Source organism: Oscarella lobularis, chromosome 1 (assembly GCF_947507565.1).
Source record: "Oscarella lobularis chromosome 1, ooOscLobu1.1, whole genome shotgun sequence".
Lineage (NCBI taxonomy): Eukaryota > Metazoa > Porifera > Homoscleromorpha > Homosclerophorida > Oscarellidae > Oscarella > Oscarella lobularis.
In genome coordinates this window covers 4,167,203-4,190,814 of record NC_089175.1, presented here as the reverse complement: position 1 = coordinate 4,190,814, position 23,612 = coordinate 4,167,203, and the positions used below count along the sequence as shown (strand labels likewise).

At 41.6% G+C, this 23,612-nt stretch overlaps 2 protein-coding genes across 4 annotated transcripts; one reads left to right on the top strand and one right to left on the bottom strand.

Annotated features, from left to right (window-relative positions):
• Window positions 1–16,040: 16,040 nt before the first annotated feature.
• Window positions 16,041–20,132, bottom strand: LOC136190110 (roundabout homolog 1-like). 3 transcript variants are annotated; one of them, XR_010670510.1, is made up of 14 exons: window positions 19,970–20,132; window positions 19,759–19,902; window positions 19,536–19,685; window positions 19,405–19,482; window positions 19,163–19,353; window positions 18,248–18,646; window positions 17,874–18,182; window positions 17,520–17,822; window positions 17,200–17,469; window positions 16,748–17,144; window positions 16,638–16,693; window positions 16,289–16,591; window positions 16,132–16,240; window positions 16,041–16,078 (listed from the first exon to the last, which is right to left on the bottom strand). XR_010670510.1 is itself a non-coding variant. In XM_065978187.1 (13 exons), exons 5-13 carry the CDS (start codon window positions 19,248–19,250, stop codon window positions 16,191–16,193), a joined length of 2,175 nt encoding a protein of 724 aa, XP_065834259.1. In that variant the 5' UTR covers window positions 19,251–19,353; window positions 19,405–19,482; window positions 19,536–19,685; window positions 19,759–19,902; window positions 19,970–20,132; the 3' UTR covers window positions 16,041–16,190. The 3 variants fall into 3 exon arrangements, 2 of the variants coding, with proteins under 2 accessions (XP_065834259.1, XP_065834270.1); XM_065978187.1 differs by having other exon boundaries at window positions 16,041–16,240; XM_065978198.1 differs by having other exon boundaries at window positions 16,041–16,240; window positions 19,541–19,685.
• A 1,724-nt stretch (window positions 20,133–21,856) lies between these two features.
• LOC136199930 (blue-sensitive opsin-like) lies at window positions 21,857–23,151 on the top strand. The gene has a single exon (XM_065990246.1). The coding sequence runs from the start codon at window positions 21,865–21,867 to the stop codon at window positions 22,894–22,896; it is 1,032 nt and encodes a 343-aa protein (XP_065846318.1). The 5' UTR covers window positions 21,857–21,864; the 3' UTR covers window positions 22,897–23,151.
• Window positions 23,152–23,612: the final 461 nt, after the last annotated feature.

Below are 23,612 nucleotides of genomic sequence, written 5' to 3'. Positions count from 1 at the left end.
GTCATACTTTTTACGTTGTCGACAAGCCAATCGGCGGAGGCATTGAAATCTCCTTTCGTTCGAATCAACGCTTCTAGACGCGGAGAGTAGCCAAGCTGCTTGAGCCTCTTCAGCTTGAGATCTATACACAGAGCACTGTCAGATAGATGTATTTGCTCAATTCTATAAAATTTTCACCGTCAACGTCGTCGTTTTCTTCTTCGTCTTCCGACGAGATGTCATTGGAAAAGATTCCGCGTCCTTCCAGTTGGCTTTTAAAGCTAGACGCGATGGAGAGAAAGAGCTCAAGATCGCGGTAGCACAAGCGAATATTGACATCCCTTTGAAAGAAAATCTAGCAAAGAGAAAATGAAGCTGTGCTACGTACACAGATACAAACGCTATGAGGTGTAGAGAGAAGTGAGGCCCTCTTTCGCCACGTGGCTGCTACAAGGTCAAAAACGCGTTGTTTGACCCCTAGAAGGTCATAAGACGCGTTCTTTCGACTAATAGAATCTTTTTGAAAAAGAAAAAAACGACACCCAGTATCAAACCTCACGGAAGACGGTGCTATGGAGGAGATATCAGAATGCCTCGCTCTCGTCATTACTAGGAAGGCTTTGCGACCAAGCCCTTGTCAAGTGAGGAAATTGACCGGCCACCAGGCATAATGGTCACACCTTGGGGAGAGTTACCTGCTCCCTTCTATCCTAGCTCTGAGAACTCTGATTGTTGATGTACGAGCTGGCTATTTATACTCGAGAGGGCGGAGCCTCGTTTGTACCGCAACTTGACAGCACGAAAACGCTCGTCGTTTCGACTCGGAAACCGATGCGAATCGACTGAAAATTTATTTCTGCTACCGCTTCGAGCAAAATGACGCCGCGATTCGGTTTCTATACGCGAGAAAACGGTGAACGAAGGAGGAGCTAACAGAAAATGACATCATTGTATGACATCATTGCCTGATGTAAGAGGATACGCACTACGCTACGAAACTCGTCCTAAGACTCCTAACTACAAGCAAAAGCACGAAATCGGTTACGGAGAGAATTCTATTTCGTTCTAGAATCGGTCGGTTGCTATATGGACGCGAAAAGCGAACGTAAACGTGCAGTGACGTTGTGCTTGGTCAGCAAAAGTCAAGCAAGATGTCTGCCGGCTCTCGAACAAACTGAGCGAACGTTGGCGAGCAATCTTTAGCGTTTCTCTGACTTTCGGCGAGCCTTTGACTACAGTATATGCTCGCATTCGCGATCTGAAAGAGAATCGCTCTCAAACGCACGGCAATATGGCCGCCGCTTTCACTGAGCAGATCTCTTTGCTCGTCGTTTCACTGCAGAAACACGAACGAGGGGGTTGGTAGAAAAATCGGAGAGACGCGAGACACCCTTTATATCGGGTAAGGTTAGGAGAGTACTCTCGTAGACCAATCGTTCTCTACCTACGACGTATAGAATCGGCTATTGTGGGGGGAGTGGGGAGGGACAGAGAAAATCTATGCTCGGGGCCAAAGGTGCTTTAATTAATTAATTAATTAAAACGTTTGAACTGTACCTCTAAATCCGGTAATGATTCGTCGCTCCCTTGCTTCGCCTGCTTGCCTGGCTCGAGACCGATGGCGAGTTCAGCCGGATGTATGATAGAGGGTGCAGTATCGTCTTCATTTAGCCAACTCTACTCCATTGTAATAAATTACAGTGAAAATACAAAGGACTAGCCAACTAGTCTCCCTTATAATAAATTACAGTGAAATTACAAGGGACTAGCCAACTCTTCTCCCCTGTAATAAATTACAGTGAATTTACAAGGGACTAGCCAATTCTTCTCCCCTGTAATAAATTACAGAAAAATTACAAGGGACCAGCCAACACCTCTCCCCTGTAATAAATTACAGTTGAAATTACAAGAGACTAGCCAACTCTACTCCATTGTAATAAACTACAGTGAAAATACAAAGGACTAGCCAACTAGTCTCCCTTGTAATAAATTACAGTGAAATAACAAGGGACTAGCCAACTCTTCTCCCCTGTAATAAATTACAGAAAAAATACAAGGGACTAGCCAACTCTTCTCCCCTGTAATAAATTACAGTGAATTTACAAGGGACTAGCCAACTCTTCTCCCCTGTAATAAATTACAGTGAAATTACAAGGAACTAGCCAACTCTACTCCATTGTAATAAATTACAGTGAAATTACAAGGAACTAGCCAACTCTACTCCATTGTAATAAATTACAGTGAAATTACAAGGAACTAGCCAACTCTACTCCATTGTAATAAATTACAGTGAAATTACAAGGGACTAGCCAATTCTTCTCCCCTGTAATAAATTACAGTGAAATTACAAGGGACTAGCCAACTCTTCTCCCTGTAATAAATTACAGTTAATTTACAAGGGACTAGCCAACTCTTCTCCCCTGTAATAAATTACAGTGAATTTACAAGGGACTAGCCAATTCTTCTCCCCTGTAATAAATTACAGAAAAATTACAAGGGACTAGCCAAATCTTCTCCCCTGTAATAAGTTACAGTGAAATTACAAGGGACTAGCCAAATCTTCTCCCCTGTAATAAATTACAGTGAAATTACAAGGGACTAGCCAATTCTTCTCCCCTGTAATAAATTGCAGAAAAATTACAAGGGACTAGCCAACTCTTCTCCTCTGTAATAAATTACAGAAAAATTACAAGGGACTAGCCAACTCTTCTCCCCTGTAATAAATTACAGTGAAATTACAAGGGACTAGCCAAATCTTCTCCCCTGTAATAAATTACAGTGAATTTACAAGGGACTAGCCAACTCTTCTCCCCTGTAATAAATTACAGAAAAATTACAAGGGACTAGCCAAATCTTCTCCCCTGTAATAAATTACAGTGAAATTACAAGGGACTAGCCAACTCTTCTCCCCTGTAATAAATTACAGTGACATTACAAGGGACTAGCCAATTCTTCTCCCCTGTAATAAATTACAGAAAAATTACAAGGGACTAGCCAACTCTTCTCCCCTGTAATAAATTACAGTGAATTTACAAGAGACTAGCCAATTCTTCTCCCCTGTAATAAATTACAGTGAAATTACAAGGGACTAGCCAAATCTTCTCCCCTGTAATAAATTACAGAAAAATTACAAGGGACTAGCCAACTCTTCTCCCCTGTAATAAATTACAGTGAATTTACAAGGGACTAGCCAATTCTTCTCCCCTGTAATAAATTACAGTGAAATTACAAGGGACTAGCCAAATCTTCTCCCCTGTAATAAATTACAGTGAAATTACAAGGAACTAGCCAACTCTACTCCATTGTAATAAATTACAGTGAAATTACAAGGAACTAGCAAACTCTACTCCATTGTAATAAATTACAGTGACATTACAAGGGACTAGCCAATTCTTCTCCCCTGTAATAAACTACAGTGAAATTACAAAGGACTAGCCAACTCTTCTCCCCTGTAATAAATTACAGTGAAATTACAAGGAACTAGCCAACTCTTCTCCCCTGTAATAAATTACAGAAAAATTACAAGGGACTAGCCAACTCTTCTCCCCTGTAATAAATTACAGTGAAATTACAAGGGACTAGCCAACTCTTCTCCCCTGTAATAAATTACAGTGAATTTACAAGGGACTAGCCAACTCTTCTCCCCTGTAATAAATTACAGTGACATTACAAGGGACTAGCCAATTCTTCTCCCCTGTAATAAATTACAGAAAAATTAAAAGGGACTAGCCAACTCTTCTCCCCTGTAATAAATTACAGTGAAATTACAAGGGACTAGCCAATTCTTCTCCCCTGTAATAAATTACAGTGAAATTACAAGGGACTAGCCAACTCTTCTCCCCTGTAATAAATTAAAGTGAATTTACAAGGGACTAGCCAATTCTTCTCCCCCGTAATAAATTACAGAAAAATTACAAGGGACTAGCCAAATCTTCTCCCCTGTAATAAATTACAGTGAATTTACAAGGGACTAGCCAATTCTTCTCCCCTGTAATAAATTACAGAAAAATTACAAGGGACCAGCCAACACCTCTCCCCTGTAACAAATTACAGTTGAAATTACAAGAGACTAGCCAACTCTACTCCATTGTAATAAACTACAGTGAAAATACAAAGGACTAGCCAACTAGTCTCCCTTGTAATAAATTACAGTGAAATAACAAGGGACTAGCCAACTCTTCTCCCCTGTAATAAATTACAGAAAAAATACAAGGGACTAGCCAACTCTTCTCCCCTGTAATAAATTACAGTGAATTTACAAGGGACTAGCCAACTCTTCTCCCCTGTAATAAATTACAGTGAAATTACAAGGAACTAGCCAACTCTACTCCATTGTAATAAATTACAGTGAAATTACAAGGAACTAGCCAACTCTACTCCATTGTAATAAATTACAGTGAAATTACAAGGAACTAGCCAACTCTACTCCATTGTAATAAATTACAGTGAAATTACAAGGGACTAGCCAATTCTTCTCCCCTGTAATAAATTACAGTGAAATTACAAGGGACTAGCCAACTCTTCTCCCTGTAATAAATTACAGTTAATTTACAAGGGACTAGCCAACTCTTCTCCCCTGTAATAAATTACAGTGAATTTACAAGGGACTAGCCAATTCTTCTCCCCTGTAATAAATTACAGAAAAATTACAAGGGACTAGCCAAATCTTCTCCCCTGTAATAAGTTACAGTGAAATTACAAGGGACTAGCCAAATCTTCTCCCCTGTAATAAATTACAGTGAAATTACAAGGGACTAGCCAATTCTTCTCCCCTGTAATAAATTGCAGAAAAATTACAAGGGACTAGCCAACTCTTCTCCTCTGTAATAAATTACAGAAAAATTACAAGGGACTAGCCAACTCTTCTCCCCTGTAATAAATTACAGTGAAATTACAAGGGACTAGCCAAATCTTCTCCACTGTAATAAATTACAGTGAATTTACAAGGGACTAGCCAACTCTTCTCCCCTGTAATAAATTACAGAAAAATTACAAGGGACTAGCCAAATCTTCTCCCCTGTAATAAATTACAGTGAAATTACAAGGGACTAGCCAACTCTTCTCCCCTGTAATAAATTACAGTGACATTACAAGGGACTAGCCAATTCTTCTCCCCTGTAATAAATTACAGAAAAATTACAAGGGACTAGCCAACTCTTCTCCCCTGTAATAAATTACAGTGAATTTACAAGAGACTAGCCAATTCTTCTCCCCTGTAATAAATTACAGTGAAATTACAAGGGACTAGCCAAATCTTCTCCCCTGTAATAAATTACAGAAAAATTACAAGGGACTAGCCAACTCTTCTCCCCTGTAATAAATTACAGTGAATTTACAAGGGACTAGCCAATTCTTCTCCCCTGTAATAAATTACAGTGAAATTACAAGGGACTAGCCAAATCTTCTCCCCTGTAATAAATTACAGTGAAATTACAAGGAACTAGCCAACTCTACTCCATTGTAATAAATTACAGTGAAATTACAAGGAACTAGCAAACTCTACTCCATTGTAATAAATTACAGTGACATTACAAGGGACTAGCCAATTCTTCTCCCCTGTAATAAACTACAGTGAAATTACAAAGGACTAGCCAACTCTTCTCCCCTGTAATAAATTACAGTGAAATTACAAGGAACTAGCCAACTCTTCTCCCCTGTAATAAATTACAGAAAAATTACAAGGGACTAGCCAACTCTTCTCCCCTGTAATAAATTACAGTGAAATTACAAGGGACTAGCCAACTCTTCTCCCCTGTAATAAATTACAGTGAATTTACAAGGGACTAGCCAACTCTTCTCCCCTGTAATAAATTACAGTGACATTACAAGGGACTAGCCAATTCTTCTCCCCTGTAATAAATTACAGAAAAATTAAAAGGGACTAGCCAACTCTTCTCCCCTGTAATAAATTACAGTGAAATTACAAGGGACTAGCCAATTCTTCTCCCCTGTAATAAATTACAGTGAAATTACAAGGGACTAGCCAACTCTTCTCCCCTGTAATAAATTACAGTGAATTTACAAGGGACTAGCCAATTCTTCTCCCCTGTAATAAATTACAGAAAAATTACAAGGGACTAGCCAAATCTTCTCCCCTGTAATAAGTTACAGTGAAACTACAAGGGACTAGCCAAATCTTCTCCCCTGTAATAAATTACAGTGAAATTACAAGGGACTAGCCAATTCTTCTCCACTGTAATAAATTGCAGAAAAATTACAAGGGACTAGCCAACTCTTCTCCCTTGTAATAAATTACAGAAAAATTACAAGGGACTAGCCAACTCTTCTCCCCTGTAATAAATTACAGTGAAATTACAAGGGACTAGCCAATTCTTCTCCCCTGTAATAAATTACAGTGAAATTACAAGGGACGAGGCAATTCTTCTCCCCTGTAATAAATTACAGAAAAATTACAAGGGACCAGCAAACTCTTCTCCCCTGTAATAAATTACAGTGAAATTACAAGAGACTAGCCTACTCTACTCCATTGTAATAAATTACAGTGAAAATACAAAGGACTAGCCAACTAGTCTCCCTTGTAATAAATTACAGTGAAATTACAAGGGACTAGCCAACTCTTCTCCCCTGTAATAAATTACAGTGAAATTACAAGGAACTAGCCAACTCTTCTCCCCTGTAATAAATTACAGAAAAATTACAAGGGACTAGCCAACTCTTCTCCCCTGTAATAAATTACAGTGAAATTACAAGGAACTAGCCAACTCTACTCCATTGTAATAAATTACAGTGAAATTACAAGGAACTAGCCAACTCTACTCCATTGTAATAAATTACAGTGAAATTACAAGGAACTAGCAAACTCTACTCCATTGTAATAAATTACAGTGACATTACAAGCGACTAGCCAATTCTTCTCCCCTGTAATAAATTACAGTGAAATTACAAGGGACTAGCCAACTCTTCTCCCCTGTAATAAATTACAGTGAATTTACAAGGGACTAGCCAATTCTTTTCCCCTGTAATAAATTACAGAAAAATTACAAGGGACTAGCCAACTCTTCTCCCCTGTAATAAATTACAGTGAAATTACAAAAGACTAGCCAACTCTTCTCTCCTGTAATAAACTACAGTGACATTACAAGGGACAAGCCAATTCTTCTCCCCTGTAATAAATTACAGAAAAATTACAAGGGACTAGCCAACTCTTCTCCCCTGTAATAAATTACAGTGAAATTACAAGGGACTAGCCAATTCTTCTTCCCTGTAATAAATTACAGAAAAATTACAAGGGACTAGCCAATTCTTCTCCCCTGTAATAAATTACAGTGAAATTACAAGGGACTAGTCAACTCCTCTCCCCTGTAATAAATTACAGTGAAAATACAAAGGACTAGTCAACTATTCTCCCTTGTAATAAATTACGGAAAAATTACAAGGGACTAGCCAACTATTCTCCCCTGTAATAAATTACAGTGAAATTACAAGGGACTAGCCAATTCTTCTCCCTTGTAATAAATTACAGAAAAATTAAAAGGGACCAGCCAACTCTTCTCCCCTGTAATAAATTACAGTGAAATTACAAGAGACTAGCCAACTCTACTCCATTGTAATAAATTACAGTGACATTACAAGGGACTAGCCAATTCTTCTCCCCTGTAATAAATTACAGAAAAATTAAGAGGGACTAGCCAACTCTTCTCCCCTGTAATAAATTACAGAAAAATTACAAGGGACTAGCCAACTCTTCTCCCCTGTAATAAATTACAGTGACATTACAAGGGACTAGCCAATTCTTCTCCCTTGTAATAAATTACAAAAAAATTAAAAAGGACTAGCCAACTCTTCTCCCCTGTAATAAATTACAGTGAAATTACAAGGAACTAGCCAACTCTACTCCATTGTAATAAATTACAGTGACATTACAAGGGACTAGCCAATTCTTCTCCCCTGTAATAAACTACAGTGAAATTACAAAGGACTAGCCTACTCTTCTCCCCTGTAATAAATTACAGTGAATTTACATGAGACTAGCCAATTCCTTTCCTATGTAATAAATTACAGAAAAATTACAAGGGACCAGCAAACTCTTCTCCCCTGTAATAAATTACAGTTGAAATTACCAGAGACTAGCCTACTCTACTCCATTGTAATAAATTACAGTGAAAATACAAAGAACTAGCCAACTAGTCTCCCTTGTAATAAATTACAGTGAAATTACAAGGGACTAGCCAACTCTTCTCCCCTGTAATAAATTACAGTGAAATTACAAGGAACTAGCCAACTCTTCTCCCCTGTAATAAATTACAGAAAAATTACAAGGGACTAGCCAACTCTTCTCCCCTGTAATAAATTACAGTGAATTTACAAGAGACTAGCCAAGTCTTTTCCTATGTAATAAATTACAGAAAAATTACAAGGGACTAGACAACTCTTCTCCCCTGTAATAAATTACAGTGACATTACAAGGGACTAGCCAATTCTTCTCCCCTGTAATAAATTACAGAAAAATTAAAAGGGACTAGCCAACTCTTCTCCCCTGTAATAAATTACAGTGAAATTACAAGGGACTAGCCAATTCTTCTCCCCTGTAATAAATTACAGTGAAATTACAAGGGACTCTACTCCATTGCAATAAATTACAGTGACATTACAAGGGACTAGCCTACTCTTCTCCCTTGTAATAAATTACAGTGAATTTACAAGATACTAGCCAATTCCTTTCCTATGTAATAAATTACAGAAAAATTACAAGGGACTAGCCAACTATTCTCCCCTGTAATAAATTACGGAAAAATTACAAGGGACTAGCCAACTATTCTCCCCTGTAATAAATTACAGTGAAATTACAAGGGACTAGCCAATTCTTCTCCCTTGTAATAAATTACAGAAAAATTAAAAGGGACTAGCCAACTCTTCTCCCCTGTAATAAATTACACTGAAATTACAAGGGACTAGGCAACTCTACTCCATTGTAATAAATTACAGTGACATTACAAGGGACTAGCCAATTCTTCTCCCCTGTAATAAATTACAGAAAAATTAAGAGGGACTAGCCAACTCTTCTCCCCTGTAATAAATTACAGAAAAATTACAAGGGACTAGCCAACTCTTCTCATCTGTAATAAATTACAGTGACATTACAAGGGACTAGGCAATTCTTCTCCCCTGTAATAAATTACAGAAAAATTAAAAAGGACTAGCCAACTCTTCTCCCCTGTAATAAATTACAGTGAAATTACAAGGAACTAGCCAACTCTACTCCATTGTAATAAATTACAGTGACATTACAAGGGACTAGCCAATTCTTCTCCCCTGTAATAAACTACAGTGAAATTACAAAGGACTAGCCTACTCTTCTCCCCTGTAATAAATTACAGTGAATTTATAAGAGACTAGCCAATTCCTTTCCTATGTAATAAATTACAGAAAAATTACAAGGGACTAGCCAACTATTCTCCCCTGTAATAAATTACAGTGACATTACAAGGGACTAGCCAATTCTTCTCCCTTGTAATAAATTACAGAAAAATTAAAAGGGACTAGCCAACTCTTCTCCCCTGTAATAAATTACAGTGAAATTACAAGGGACTAGCCAATTCTTCTCCCCTGTAATAAATTACAGTGAAATTACAAGGGACTAGCCAACTCTTCTCCCCTGTAATAAACTACAGTGACATTACAAGGGACTAGCCAATTCTTTTTCCCTGTAATAAATTACAGAAAAATTACAAGGGACTAGCCAATTCTTCTCCCCCGTAATAAATTACAGTGAAATTACAAGGAACTAGCCAACTCTTCTCCCCTGTAATAAATTACAGAAAAATTACAAAGGACTAGCCAACTCTTCTCCCTGTAATAAATTTCAGTGAAATTACAAGGGACTAGCCAATTCTTCTCCCCTGTAATAAATTACAGAAAAATTACAAAGGACTAGCCAACTCTCCTCCCTGTAATAAATTTCAGTGAAATTACAAGGGACTAGCCAATTCTTCTCCCCTGTAATAAATTACAGTGAAATTACAAGGGACTAGCCAATTCTTCTCCCCTGTAATAAATTACAGAAAAATTACAAGGGACCAGCAAACTCTTCTCCCCTGTAATAAATTACAGTTGAAATTACCAGAGACTAGCCTACTCTACTCCATTGTAATAAATTACAGTGAAAATACAAAGAACTAGCCAACTAGTCTCCCTTGTAATAAATTACAGTGAAATTACAAGGGACTAGCCAACTCTTCTCCCCTGTAATAAATTACAGTGAAATTACAAGGAACTAGCCAACTCTTCTCCCCTGTAATAAATTACAGAAAAATTACAAGGGACTAGCCAACTCTTCTCCCCTGTAATAAATTACAGTGAATTTACAAGGGACTAGCCAACTCTTCTCCCCCGTAATAAATTACAGTGAAATTACAAGGAACTAGCCAACTCTACTCCATTCTAATAAATTACAGTGAAATTACAAGGAACTAGCCAACTCTACTCCATTGTAATAAATTACAGTGAAATTACAAGGAACTAGCAAACTCTACTCCATTGTAATAAATTACAGTGACATTACAAGCGACTAGCCAATTCTTCACCCCTGTAATAAATTACAGTGAAATTACAAGGGACTAGTCAACTCTTCTCCCCTGTAATAAATTACAGTGAATTTACAAGGGACTAGCCAATTCTTTTCCCCTGTAATAAATTACAGAAAAATTGCAAGGGACTAGCCAACTCTACTCCCCTGTAATAAATTACAGTGACATTACAAGAGACTAGCCAATTCTTCTCCCCTGTAATAAATTACAGAAAAATTAAAAGGGACTAGCCAACTCTTCTCCCCTGTAATAAATTACAGTGAAATTACAAGGGACTAGCCAATTCTTCTCCCCTGTAATAAATTACAGTGAAATTACAAGGGACTAGCCAACTATTCTCCCCTGTAATAAATTACAGTGACATTACAAGGGACTAGCCAATTCTTCTCCCTTGTAATAAATTACAGAAAAATTAAAAGAAACTAGCCAACTCTTCTCCCCTGTAATAAATTACAGTGAAATTACAAGGGACTAGCCAATTCTTCTCCCCTGTAATAAATTACAGTGAAATTACAAGAGACTAGCCAACTCTTCTCCCCTGTAATAAACTACAGTGACATTACAAGGGACTAACCAATTCTTTTTCCCTGTAATAAATTACAGAAAAATTACAAGGGACTAGCCAATTCTTCTCCCCCGTAATAAATTACAGTGAAATTACAAGGGACTAGCCAATTCTTCTCCCCTGTAATAAATTACAGAAAAATTACAAAGGACTAGCCAACTCTTCTCCCTGTAATAAATTTCAGTGAAATTACAAGGGACTAGCCAATTCTTCTCCCCTGTAATAAATTACAGTGAAATTACAAGGGACTAGCCAATTCTTCTCCCCTGTAATAAATTACAGAAAAATTACAAGGGACCAGCAAACTCTTCTCCCCTGTAATAAATTACAGTGAAATTACAAGAGACTAGCCTACTCTACTCCATTGTAATAAATTACAGTGAAAATACAAAGGACTAGCCAACTAGTCTCCCTTGTAATAAATTACAGTGAAATTACAAGGGACTAGCCAACTCTTCTCCCCTGTAATAAATTACAGTGAAATTACAAGGAACTAGCCAACTCTTCTCCCCTGTAATAAATTACAGAAAAATTACAAGGGACTAGCCAACTCTTCTCCCCTGTAATAAATTACAGTGAATTTACAAGGGACTAGCCAACTCTTCTCCCCTGTAATAAATTACAGTGAAATTACAAGGAACTAGCCAACTCTACTCCATTGTAATAAATTACAGTGAAATTACAAGGAACTAGCCAACTCTACTCCATTGTAATAAATTACAGTGAAATTACAAGGAACTAGCAAACTCTACTCCATTGTAATAAATTACAGTGACATTACAAGCGACTAGCCAATTCTTCTCCCCTGTAATAAATTACAGTGAAATTACAAGGGACTAGCCAACTCTTCTCCCCTGTAATAAATTACAGTGAATTTACAAGGGACTAGCCAATTCTTTTCCCCTGTAATAAATTACAGAAAAATTACAAGGGACTAGCCAACTCTTCTCCCCTGTAATAAATTACAGTGAAATTACAAGGGACTAGCCAAATCTTCTCCCCTGTAATAAATTACAGTGAATTTACAAGGGACTAGCCAACTCTTCTCCTTTGTAATAAATTACAGAAAAATTACAAGGGACTAGCCAACTCTTCTCCCCTGTAATAAATTACAGTGAAATTACAAGGGAATAGCCAACTCTTCTCCCCTGTAATAAATTACAGTGACATTACAAGGGACTAGCCAATTCTTCTCCCCTGTAATAAATTACAGTGACATTACAAGGGACTAGCCAATTCTTCTCCCCTGTAATAAATTACAGAAAAATTAAGAGGGACTAGCCAACTCTTCTCCCCTGTAATAAATTACAGAAAAATTACAAGGGACTAGCCAACTCTTCTCCCCTGTAATAAATTACAGTGAATTTAGAAGGGACTAGCCAACTCTTCTCCCCTGTAATAATTTACAGTGAAATTACAAGGAACTAGCCAACTCTACTTCATTGTAATAAATTACAGTGAAATTACAAGGAACTAGCCAACTCTACTCCATTGTAATAAATTACAGTGACATTACAAAGGACTAGCCAACTCTTCTCCCCTGTAATAAATTACAGTGAATTTACAAGGGACTAGCCAATTCTTTTCCCCTGTAATAAATTACAGAAAAATTACAAGGGACTAGCCAACTCTTCTCCCCTGTAATAAATTACAGTGACATTACAAGAGACTAGCCAATTCTTCTCCCCTGTAATAAATTACAGAAAACTTAAAAGGGACTAGCCAACTCTTCTCCCCTGTAATAAATTACAGTGAAATTACAAGGGACTAGCCAATTCTTCTCCCCTGTAATAAATTACAGTGAAATGACAAGGGACTAGCCAACTCTTCTCCCCTGTAATAAACTACAGTGACATTACAAGGGACTAGCCAATTCTTTTTCCCTGTAATAAATTAAAGAAAAATTACAAGAGACTAGCCAACTCTTCTCCCCTGTAATAAACTACAGTGACATTACAAGGGACTAGCCAATTCTTCTCCCCTGTAATAAATTACAGAAAAATTACAAGGGACTAGCCAACTCTTCTCCCCTGTAATAAACTACAGTGACATTACAAGGGACTAGCCAATTCTTCTCCCATGTAATAAATTACAGAAAAATTACAAGGGACTAGCCAACTCTTCTCCCCTGTAATAAATTACAGTGAAATTACAAGGGACTAGCCAACTCTTCTCCCCTGTAATAAATTACAGTGACATTACAAGGGACTAGCCATTTCTTCTCCCCTGTAATAAATTACAGAAAAATTACAAGGGACTAGCCAACTCTTCTCCCCTGTAATAAATTACAGTGAAATTACAAGGGACTAGCCAATTCTTCTCCCGTGTAATAAATTACAGTGAAATTACAAGGGACTAGCCAACTCTTCTCCCCTGTAATAAATTACAGTGAAAATACAAAGGACTAGCCAACTATTCTCCCTTGTAATAAATTACAGTGAAATTACAAGGGACTAGCCAACTCTTCTCCCCTGTAATAAATTACAGTGAATTTAGAAGGGACTAGCCAATTCTTCTCCCCTGTAATAAATTACAGAAAAATTACAAGGGACTAGCCAACTCTTCTCCCCTGTAATAAGTTACAGTGAATTTACAAGGGACTAGCCAACTCTTCTCCCCTGTAATAAATTACAGTGAATTTACAAGGGACTAGCCAATTCTTCTCCCCTGTAATAAATTACAGAAAAATTACAAGGGACTAGCCAACTCTTCTCCCCTGTAATAAATTACAGTGAAATTACAAGGGACTAGCCAATTCTTCTCCCCTGTAATAAATTACAGTGAAATTACAAGGGACTAGCCAACTCTTCTCCCCTGTAATAAATTACAGTGAAAATACAAAGGACTAGCCAACTATTCTCCCTTGTAATAAATTACAGTGAAATTACAAGGGACTAGCCAACTCTTCTCCCCTGTAATAAATTACAGTGAATTTAGAAGGGACTAGCCAATTCTTCTCCCCTGTAATAAATTACAGAAAAATTACAAGGGACTAGCCAACTCTTCTCCCCTGTAATAAGTTACAGTGAATTTACAAGGGACTAGCCAACTCTTCTCCCCTGTAATAAATTACAGTGAATTTACAAGGGACTAGCCAATTCTTCTCCCCTGTAATAAATTACAGAAAAATTACAAGGGACTAGCCAACTCTTCTCCCCTGTAATAAGTTACAGTGAATTTACAAGGGACTAGCCAACTCTTCTCCTCTGTAATAAATTACAGTGAAATTACAAGGGACTAGCCAATTCTTCTCCCCTGTAATAAATTACAGTGAAATTACAAGGGACTAGCCAACTCTTCTCCCCTGTAATAAACTACAGTGACATTACAAGGGACTAGCCAATTCTTCTCCCCTGTAATAAATTACAGAAAAATTACAAGGGACTAGCCAACTCTTCTCCCCTGTAATAAATTACAGTGACAGTACAAGGGACTAGCCAATTCTTCTCCTCTGTAATAAATTACAGTGAAATTACAAGGGACTAGCCAATTCTTCTCCCCTGTAATAAATTACAGTGAAATTACAAGGGACTAGCCAACTCTTCTCCCCTGTAATAAACTACAGTGACATTACAAGGGACTAGCCAATTCTTCTCCCATGTAATAAATTAAAGAAAAATTACAAGGGACTAGCCAACTCTTCTCCCCTGTAATAAATTACAGTGAAATTACAAGGGACTAGCCAACTCTTCTCCCCTGTAATAAATTACAGTTAATTTACAAGGGACTAGCCAACTCTTCTCCCCTGTAATAAATTACAGTGAAATTAGGCGGCATCATCATTTGCGGCGTACAATTGAACATGTAGTAGCCACCGGCATTGGGCGCAATGAAACTGAAAGTCGAACCTTGAAAGGTCATGCTGACTCGAACGCCTGTCATTGACGAGTTGCTGTAGCCTCCTTCGCAGCGCAAAAAGTCTTTGCTTGTCCTTTCCCTTTTGATCAAATACTGGTGAGGCCGCGAAAAGACGAAGCGAGCGCCGAGAGTGACATTAGCATAATGTCCAGCCACGCCTACGTGTGCAAACAGATGGTCAAAGTATTGATTTAGGACAGCCACTAAGTAGGCATTGTAGTAGCTGGCATTGCATGTGAGCGACGCTACTTGTGCTCAGAGTTTTCCCTTTGCGAGGGAGGTCTCCTCCCCCACAAAGCGGAAGATCGATACCTAGATCTCGATCGCGAGATAGATAGCTATTTTAGGCCTGCACTATTCTGACAGTCAAGCCTCAGAGATACAGAAAAACAAACCGGGGAAAAAATGAGTATGCTAAATGAGTAGTATGTACAAAAAGAAACTGAATGAAAGAGAGAGCGGGGTATTCATCTCAATCATGGGCTTTTTGATCGAAAACACTGGGCGCTACATCTTGTACAGTGGGGCCACAACACCCAAGTGAGATCTGGACTGACTGGATTGACAGCGAAAGTGGGCGTGTGCTCAGGCTTGTGACATCACTGTAGTCCTTACCAAATAGAAGTGCAACAATGAAGCTAATACGGATATCCCAATGCACCATTTTCGTCTCTTCGTAGTACGAGCACGCCGAGAAGCTACTTCAGAATAATAAAACGCCTGGGAAAGCCGGGGGAAAACAACTGATGACGACGACCTCACTGGAGTGATTTAATTACGCTATTGAATTACACGTGACTTTCAGCCAATCAATGAAATCAGCAGTCTTTTTCACTGTTGCGCGAAGAAATTAGTTCAAGCATAACTAAAAAGGAGCTCACGATTAGTTGGTACGGTTCGAGCACGGAATAAATGCTACAGCACGTACTTGCGCGCCTCTCGGAGGGTACCTGTACTCCAACCGGAACCCGATCGCAAGCCACAAGAAAAATGCTTCAAACAACACTGATTTCTTCTAGAAAAAGCGCACAAAACAGACGCGAAGTCCTTTTCTGACTTAGGGGTAGCGCGCGCGATCATAGCGCGGGAGCTAGCCGGGAGATGAATGATCTAATAAGCAAGCATAACACTGGAAAATAAAAGTTTACACAAATGACAAATGAACGGCAAGAATAATTGTACATGTGAGACGGTAGTTAGTTTCCTTCAAGTTGTCCATAATAGGCTGAGACAAATTGACTCTACACAGATTCCAAAGCCAAGGGGGAAGCACAGGGTGACATTTCAAGACCTAAAATAATTATAGTCAAACGAAAACAGTTTCTATAATCCGGCTCACTGTCTCCAAGATTGGGACGTGGAAAGCGTTCGCTGAGTTTTCTGGCGAGTTTCTTATCCTCGATGCCTCTTCGGAGAGCGTCATAGACGGCACGTATGAAGTCTTTTCTCGGATTTTCTTTGATCCAAATCGTTAGACAACGCGTCGCCCAGTAGATGTCGGTGTGATTTTTCTTGGCTCTCGCCTTTTTTATAGAATCAATAAAAGACTCGCCCTTTCTGAAGGGAGGGTCAATTACACGGCAAAAATCCCTCAAGACTTCCCAGTCACGCGAAAGCATCGCGGATACAAATTCAATTTGCTCTAGACGTAACTCTCAGCTAAGCAATAAACAAATTTTGTTCGTCACCTTTGCTTGAAGGCACGAAGTCTTCTATCAAATGATTTTTCTCAGGATCTTTTTTCCTTAAGAAATGACTTATTAAAAATGAAATAGTTAATAGAGTGTTGCGACTATACCACCAAGATGTCCGCTTATTAATAATCAGAGCCACCACTATGACGATTAGAAGAAAAAAGAAGACGCCTCCAACAGCTTCGCCAACGAAAGCTTCAGTGTTTTCGTCGTCGTCCTGGCCATCGATGCAAACAGACAAATATGCCTGCGAGCTGCTATGCTCCGTCGACGCACGACAACTATAGTTGCCAGACTTCTTGACGTCAACGCAGACTTTTCCCTTCGTCCCACTGTCGGACGCTATGGGCGACCCCTCGGACGTCGATATTTGAATAGTATCCAAGGAATTATCTCCCGCAGACGCCGTGCAGCACAACGTGAGCGAGGAACCTTCCGGTAAGCACGTGTCGTTATCGCTTGCGTTTTGATGCGTCGTCACGCCACGAAACACAATCTCAACTGGTGCAAAAAAATTGACTACACATTCAATGAGCGAAAGGGTGCAATCACTTACCGCGCACGCAAAACGCCAGCTCTTTCCTATCGTCGTTCCCGACTGGGCTCGTAGCACGACACGCGTATATTCCGTCTTTGCTCGAGCTCGTATCAATTGATACACTGGCTTCTCCTGTTCCCACTTTAACTTCCTCATTCTCGGGGTCGAAAAGTTTGACAGTCGGCGAGGGAGATCCCATTGCTATGCATTTCAAAGTGACGCTCTCGTTTTCCGGAAAACAACCGCCCACGTTTTTGTCGAATTTCAATGACGTGATGTCCGGAGGCACTGTGACACACCAGTAGTCAATAGCAAAAGGTTCGCCTATGGAGTCTTACTCTGAACGTCAACACTGAGGCACGCGCCATATTCCGGGGTACTTCCGAGCATATTCGACGCTCTGCAGCAATAATGCCCGTCATTCTTATCAGTGGCGTCACGAATTTCCAACGTCACGGTATAGTCTTCCTGCTTCAAAGAAAGATCTCTGTTATTGCGCAGCATGACGATGTCGGGAAGAGGAAGTCCGGTGGCTTTGCACACTAAATCCACATTCCCGTGGTACGGAATTTCCAGCTCCCGTCCTTTAGGTTTAATTGACGAATTGATGACCTCAGCAAGGATTTCTACCGACGGAGAATCTAGAAACAATATGTAAACGTACGAAGAAACGCCGTGCTCGCCAAACTTACAGTTCACGACGAGCGTGACGTCACTGCCGGAGTCAATAACCGTATCGCCGATTTGAGAAACGATGACGCACTGGTACACTCCGGCGTCTTTTTGACGTGCCGACATGAGCTCGAGGTCGAACGCACCGCCACGTTTACTCACGCTTTTTGCGTCTTCCTGCTTGACATCGACACTGAAACGCTGCCAACGTATGGACAAACCCTCGAGGTTTTCCTGTTGATTGATGCGACATTTCAAAACGACGTCATCGGTTTCGTTGACTGCAATGATTGCGGGATTTTGCTGCGCGGTATCTAGTATGAAATCATCTACATACAAAACCAGATTGAGAATACGTTCTGAGTCGAACAAAATCAAAAAAGACGACGCTCACCCCACACTCGCAGGTAAGTCACTACGTTTCCCGCCGCACTAAAGGAAGCGTTGCCCTGTGCCTGACACGAATACCAACCGGCGTCTTCGCCGGCGGACGCTACGACGATTCCAAGTGTGCAGTACGCAGAGTTGACGAGCACGAGTTTCTCTTTTTCGAGTGGCATTGGAGGCTCGCAGTTGAACACGTATCGAGCGTCGGCATTGGGAGCCATCGTAACGTACTCCGAGTTGCTTTCTCGATTTAACACCAGATCGACTCGAAGGCCTTTGGCCGCGTCATTGCTGTACTCGCCTCCGCAACGGAAAAAGTCGTCGCTCGTCGTTTCGCCTCGAACGAGGTACTTTTGGGGACGGGCGATGTCAACGTGTGCGTCGATGCGAGAAGACGAAGCGGTTCCTGTAGAGACAAACATCCAAATTAATGCGAGATCATTTCGCCATAAGAGGAGATAGCAAAAGCAATGGGTGCACAGTGCCTCCCCCGTACCGGCCGGCCGTCGCGGAGGAGTAGGCGAAAGCGGTGGGGTCTTTCGGTTTCAAACAAATCCGTTTCTTTTAGTTGTTTAACTTGCTATTGCAAGAAAGCGAGGAGTCGATGCTACGTCGCACGACGTCAAGAAGCGACACCGTTTCAAAAGCAGGTCATGCCATTCACGTCTTGGGGTCATGATTTTGAGTAACTTGGGGACCCGAGGTCTTCACAGTGAAGCCTTCTAATCCGTACTGAATGATGTCTAGCGAGGAAAAGCTCGGGGAACGTGCACAAAGACAATAATTCGGTGGCTGATGCAATACCGTATGCATGTAATTTTAGATCACTGTGTATATCTATCGTTCACAGCCGGTACGAGGAACGACGTGCTTGTCCGGCCGATCGAGCCATTCACGGGGAGAGATCAACATGCAATCTTACCGAAAAATAATATTGCGAAAATGAAAACGTGGCAGACAATAGATTTCGATTCGATGCCGTCGTGTGCCCCGATCATCTCGTTGGTCATTGCGTCCAAACCAGTCTAGCAGATCGTACGTTCACTCTGCAACTTGCTCGGAGCGCTTTCTTTATACAAATGTTTGTCATCCCCGCACGTGACGAACCAATAACTATGTGCAAATTTGTGTTAGGTATAATGACTTTGAGAATGGGAGCCCTACTTAGGTACACGATATCCCTGGGATTTTTAGTCTCACTCCACATTTCGTCCTTGGTTTCCCTCGATGTGCCCGTCTCCCCTAGCAGAAAATTCACTTCCTGGTAAAGTTTGACTGTTCGACATCAGACTTACCGTACCACTAGTAGAAATTTAATTTCCTCTCCTCAAAAAGCCATTGAGCTGCCGAGCCACTGGCTTTCAGTTTAGAAGACGATTTTGCGAAGACTCACGGATCACCGTCAGATTTCCTCGTCGTCGAGAAAGTGTGCTCGCGCCTCGGAACTGCATCAATCGATTTGAAAACGTAAATGAGCCACTCGAAACGACTAAGGGGGCCCCTCCCGCTCGTTTTTACCTCGATCGAGCTCCCGCAAGGCTTGATTGATGACATCCATCGTTCTTTCGCTGTTCCTTCGTCTTCGAGATGTCGTTTCGAACGGCAAGGACGACATCTTGTCACGATCGCTCGCTGTGGGGCCTCGTTTTTCATCTTCTTCACCTAAACCATCCGAAACGATGTCTTCGATCAAGTAAATCGTCCCGAGACTGCTCGCGCGACGGCATACCGGTTGGTAAGTCGACATGATCGCCATTTGAGATTTGAAGCCGGGAATTTCACTCGCCCGCGAGACGGAGAACCTACGAAGAGAAAGAAATGCGTTGATATCCTAATCCAAACGGCAAATACGATACACGTGGTCGGCCAATCGCTCGAAGAACGAGGAGCCGCCATGTTTTTAGCGCCAAATCGAAGGAATTTGGCCACGCGAAGAGCCCGTGAAAAGTTGGCGCGAAGTTCAACAGCAAATCAGCGTGTCGTTGCCTTGGTGAATTGATGTCATTGGCTATTGCATCATGTTCGATATATAAGCGGCGGGACCAACGCCCAATCTTCAGTCTTGCTAAAGGTGGGGGATGCCAACGGGCTGAACCCTAGAGGTTGATCGTGACCTGGGGAAGCTGATGGTTGGTCACCAAAGCGTCGTCGTCTTTTGTCGATCCTTACCGAAACTGTCAGGCGCAGTGAACGGGCGTCGCTTTGCGGCGCTAAGATCGGCACTGGGGGTCATATAAGGTCGTTGAAAGGCTTGGGTCGTGAAGTCAGGCGTTTCGCGTTATGCTGAGCGGCCGTCTGGCTAAGGTTTGCCACTTTCCGCCAAAGAAACGTGTGGGGGCCCAGTGTCTCGTGGTCTTTCCTCACTCGGTTTAACGATCTATACCCTGAAGATGACCTGACCCCCAGGACAACGAACGCTTGACCCTCTATTGGTGGACTTGGCAATCGCTTCGCAATTCCTCTCTCATCACGGTAGGCTCGTTTCCTAATCTAAGCGAAAGTCTACGGCCTCTCTGGGGCCCGGGTACGACGCGGTCGGGGGGACGGTGTGGGAGAGCCGTTCTCGATCCAGGCCGTACCGGTCGTGTTTGAGCCGTTGAAGCAAGGTCTCGCTTCCAACATTTTTGGGCTGCAACTGCGTTCGAACCTCCGCGTGGTGCAGCCTGGATCACGCTAATACGAACGCATGGCAAAAAGGTACGTACACGGGCAGATTGAACGGATTTTATCTTTTCTTTTTTTAGGTTCTCCACGTGCAAGGCAAGGATCGACATCGGCTCGAGCGAAAAAGCGGCTCACGTGAACGGGATTTTATAGTTTTCTGTGTATGCACGCATTTATGTCGACTATAGGCGCATATTCGATTAGATTTTTTCGTGCAATTGTTCCGATCGATCGAGTCGCGTGTGTTCGGTCGCTCCCTAGCTCAGAGAGTCCCGTACGCAGCGTTGAAAACTGTCGCCGTTCGTTCGTTCAGGTTCGTTGTCCTATCGGTCGTTTCCATCGCACGAGAGTCAAACGCCACTCAGCTTGGATTAGCGGAACGTCAGGTACAGTGCACGACGACGTAGACTGCCGCTAAGAAAGCTTGTTCAATTTCTAGTGTACGAGGCTCCTCGACTTTCAGACGGCTTTTTTTCGGTGCTGATGGACCGCTCCTACGGTTGAGTATCATTTCCTTTCGTCATCGTCGCTTGGCGAAGTCCGAGAACGGCCCGAGATTTAATTCAGAACTAGAAAGGACTTGGTCTGAAAGCCGATCGACAGAAAACGTTTTGCTTCTCTCCGCCAAATTTTCTCTTGCTGTTGCGGCGACTGCTGGTATTGAGGAGATAGTAAACGCTAGGCCTCTGCTTGACGATACACTTTAAATATTAGTCAATGGTATCGTATGTTTGTAAGTAAGAGAGCAAATAAAAAATCACGGTATTTGCCATGCCACGGCTTCATGTTCTACAGAAATTCCAACGAGGCTGCAGTGTCCACCTGCAAAGGTGTAATAATGATATTCGGTGTTGCACACCCATCTGGTCTCCGTGGAGACGTTTGCACAGGACATGGGCACATAACTGAAGACGGCACTCGTCTCGGTCACAGTCCAACGAATGCTGCCAATCTGACAACATGAGCGGATCAGGTCTCGAAGCAATCAGTTTGATTCAAAATCAGTCCAACTCAACTAAACTGATATTGAGGCCTCGAGATAACGACGTGGACTACGTTCAATTAGCCATTATCATCCCAGGAAGTCTTCAGCTCGTACTCTGCGCTTTCGCCTCCCTGGCAATCATCCGCGTGCGCGCATTGCGCGTCGGTCAAAACATCTACGTCGTCAACATGGTTCTTTCCGACATTCTTCGCGGAATTCTTGGATTGTGGATATTCGCCTTCGGACTCTCGTCCTACGGTTACAACAGTCGCGCCGGATCAAACGCTTGCGTGTCCTTTTTCTTCTTCTGGCACTGGCAATTCTTCTGGTCGACGTGGGGGACCGTTCTCATATCGCGCAGTCGCTACCGGACAATCAAGGATCCTCTCGCAGATGGCGTGACGACTCGAAAAGCGGCATTTGCAAGTACAGCCACGTGCTTGATGGGAATCGTCATCGCCGTGCCGCCTCTGTTCACCTGGGCAAGGTACAAAATGAGCACCTTCGTCGATCCCAACGGCTACTACAGTCACTATTGTGTCGTGGACCAGTCTAATCACACTAACTATCTCTCATTTTTGCTTTTCTACTACGGAATATCCTATTGGCTGCCTTTTGTGTTCGTCATCTATTACCTTGGACAAACGCTGAGAATTGTGTTTCGAAGCATAGCTGAACGTCGACGACTAACTGGTCTCGCCTCCGGTGCCAGTGACACGGAAGCAAATAGATCAACGCCCCTGTTCAAATCCAAAGCCCTGTGGTATGTCATCATTCTCGTCGCTTCGAACGCGATTTTCCCTGCACCTTACATTATCACTCAGCTGCTCCGATCTACGATTCGAATTTCGGCTGATATCGTTATAGCCACCGGTTTGGTCTTCAGGATCAATTTTCTCGTCAATTCGGTGCTGTACTGCTTCTGGGCCAAGACGCTTACGAGTTCACTTTGGAATGTTGTGCGGTGCCGGAAACTGCGCAATGTCCCAGTGATCCGTCAAAAATGAGCGTCGTTCGACGAGATTGGTTATGAAGAAACTCTCCTATAGATGTTTCTCTGTGTTTCTGTCAATTGCATGCATATGTGGTGGCTGTAGTCGCCTAATCAGAGTATTTATTACTGTATACAAGACCAGGGAGCCAGAACTGAACCCACGTTCGCATAATAATGCCGCTCTGTGGCTAGGATAGTGGCGACAGCCAGGCTACTGTAAATATCCACCGTTCAGACGAGTCTGGTCGTAGTAGGGCCTTCCTGAACGACTTCTCAACTATCTGAGCCCTCTTCGAGCATAGAAAATGTGTCCTTTGGAGCAAAACTGTGTTTTAGGCAACAAAGAGCATGCGCACTGAGCAAGGAAAAACAATAAATCTGTTCGGAATGAAATCAGGCCATTTCTGTAGGACAATAAATATAGCCTGTGAGGCAACATGATTTTGATTTCCAAGCGCTACTGACATATTCTGGCTGTTCAACCATGACTGCCTGCTTGCAGCGCAATCCCTAACTCATTTTGAAAACCACAACAGCATTGTCACTAAGCCGCAAGCAAGGCTGTTGTCACTGACAACCGCATTTCAAAGAATACTTGAAGCCAAGCAATCGCCGGGCGGCTGTTCTGAGCTGAGGCTCAGTCGACTGGGTTGCTAAGTTAAAATAGGAGATACTGAGCCAGTCAGAGTCAGCCTCCGTGCATGCACAGCCCCGTTGCCAACTAGTAAA

Excerpts from the sequence above, each read along its gene's own strand:
- LOC136199930 (XM_065990246.1), top strand. The coding sequence starts at position 21,865 with ATGAGCGGATCAGGTCTCGAAGCAATCAGTTTGATTCAAAATCAGTCC.
- LOC136190110 (XM_065978187.1), bottom strand. The coding sequence starts at position 19,250 with ATGACCAACGAGATGATCGGGGCACACGACGGCATCGAATCGAAATCT. Across the intron at positions 18,647-19,162 it reads TTTCGCAATATTATTTTTCG|GAACCGCTTCGTCTTCTCGC; the intron begins GTAAGATTGCAT and ends TTGTCTCTACAG. Across the intron at positions 17,823-17,873 it reads CGTCACGCTCGTCGTGAACT|ATTCTCCGTCGGTAGAAATC; the intron begins GTAAGTTTGGCG and ends TATTGTTTCTAG.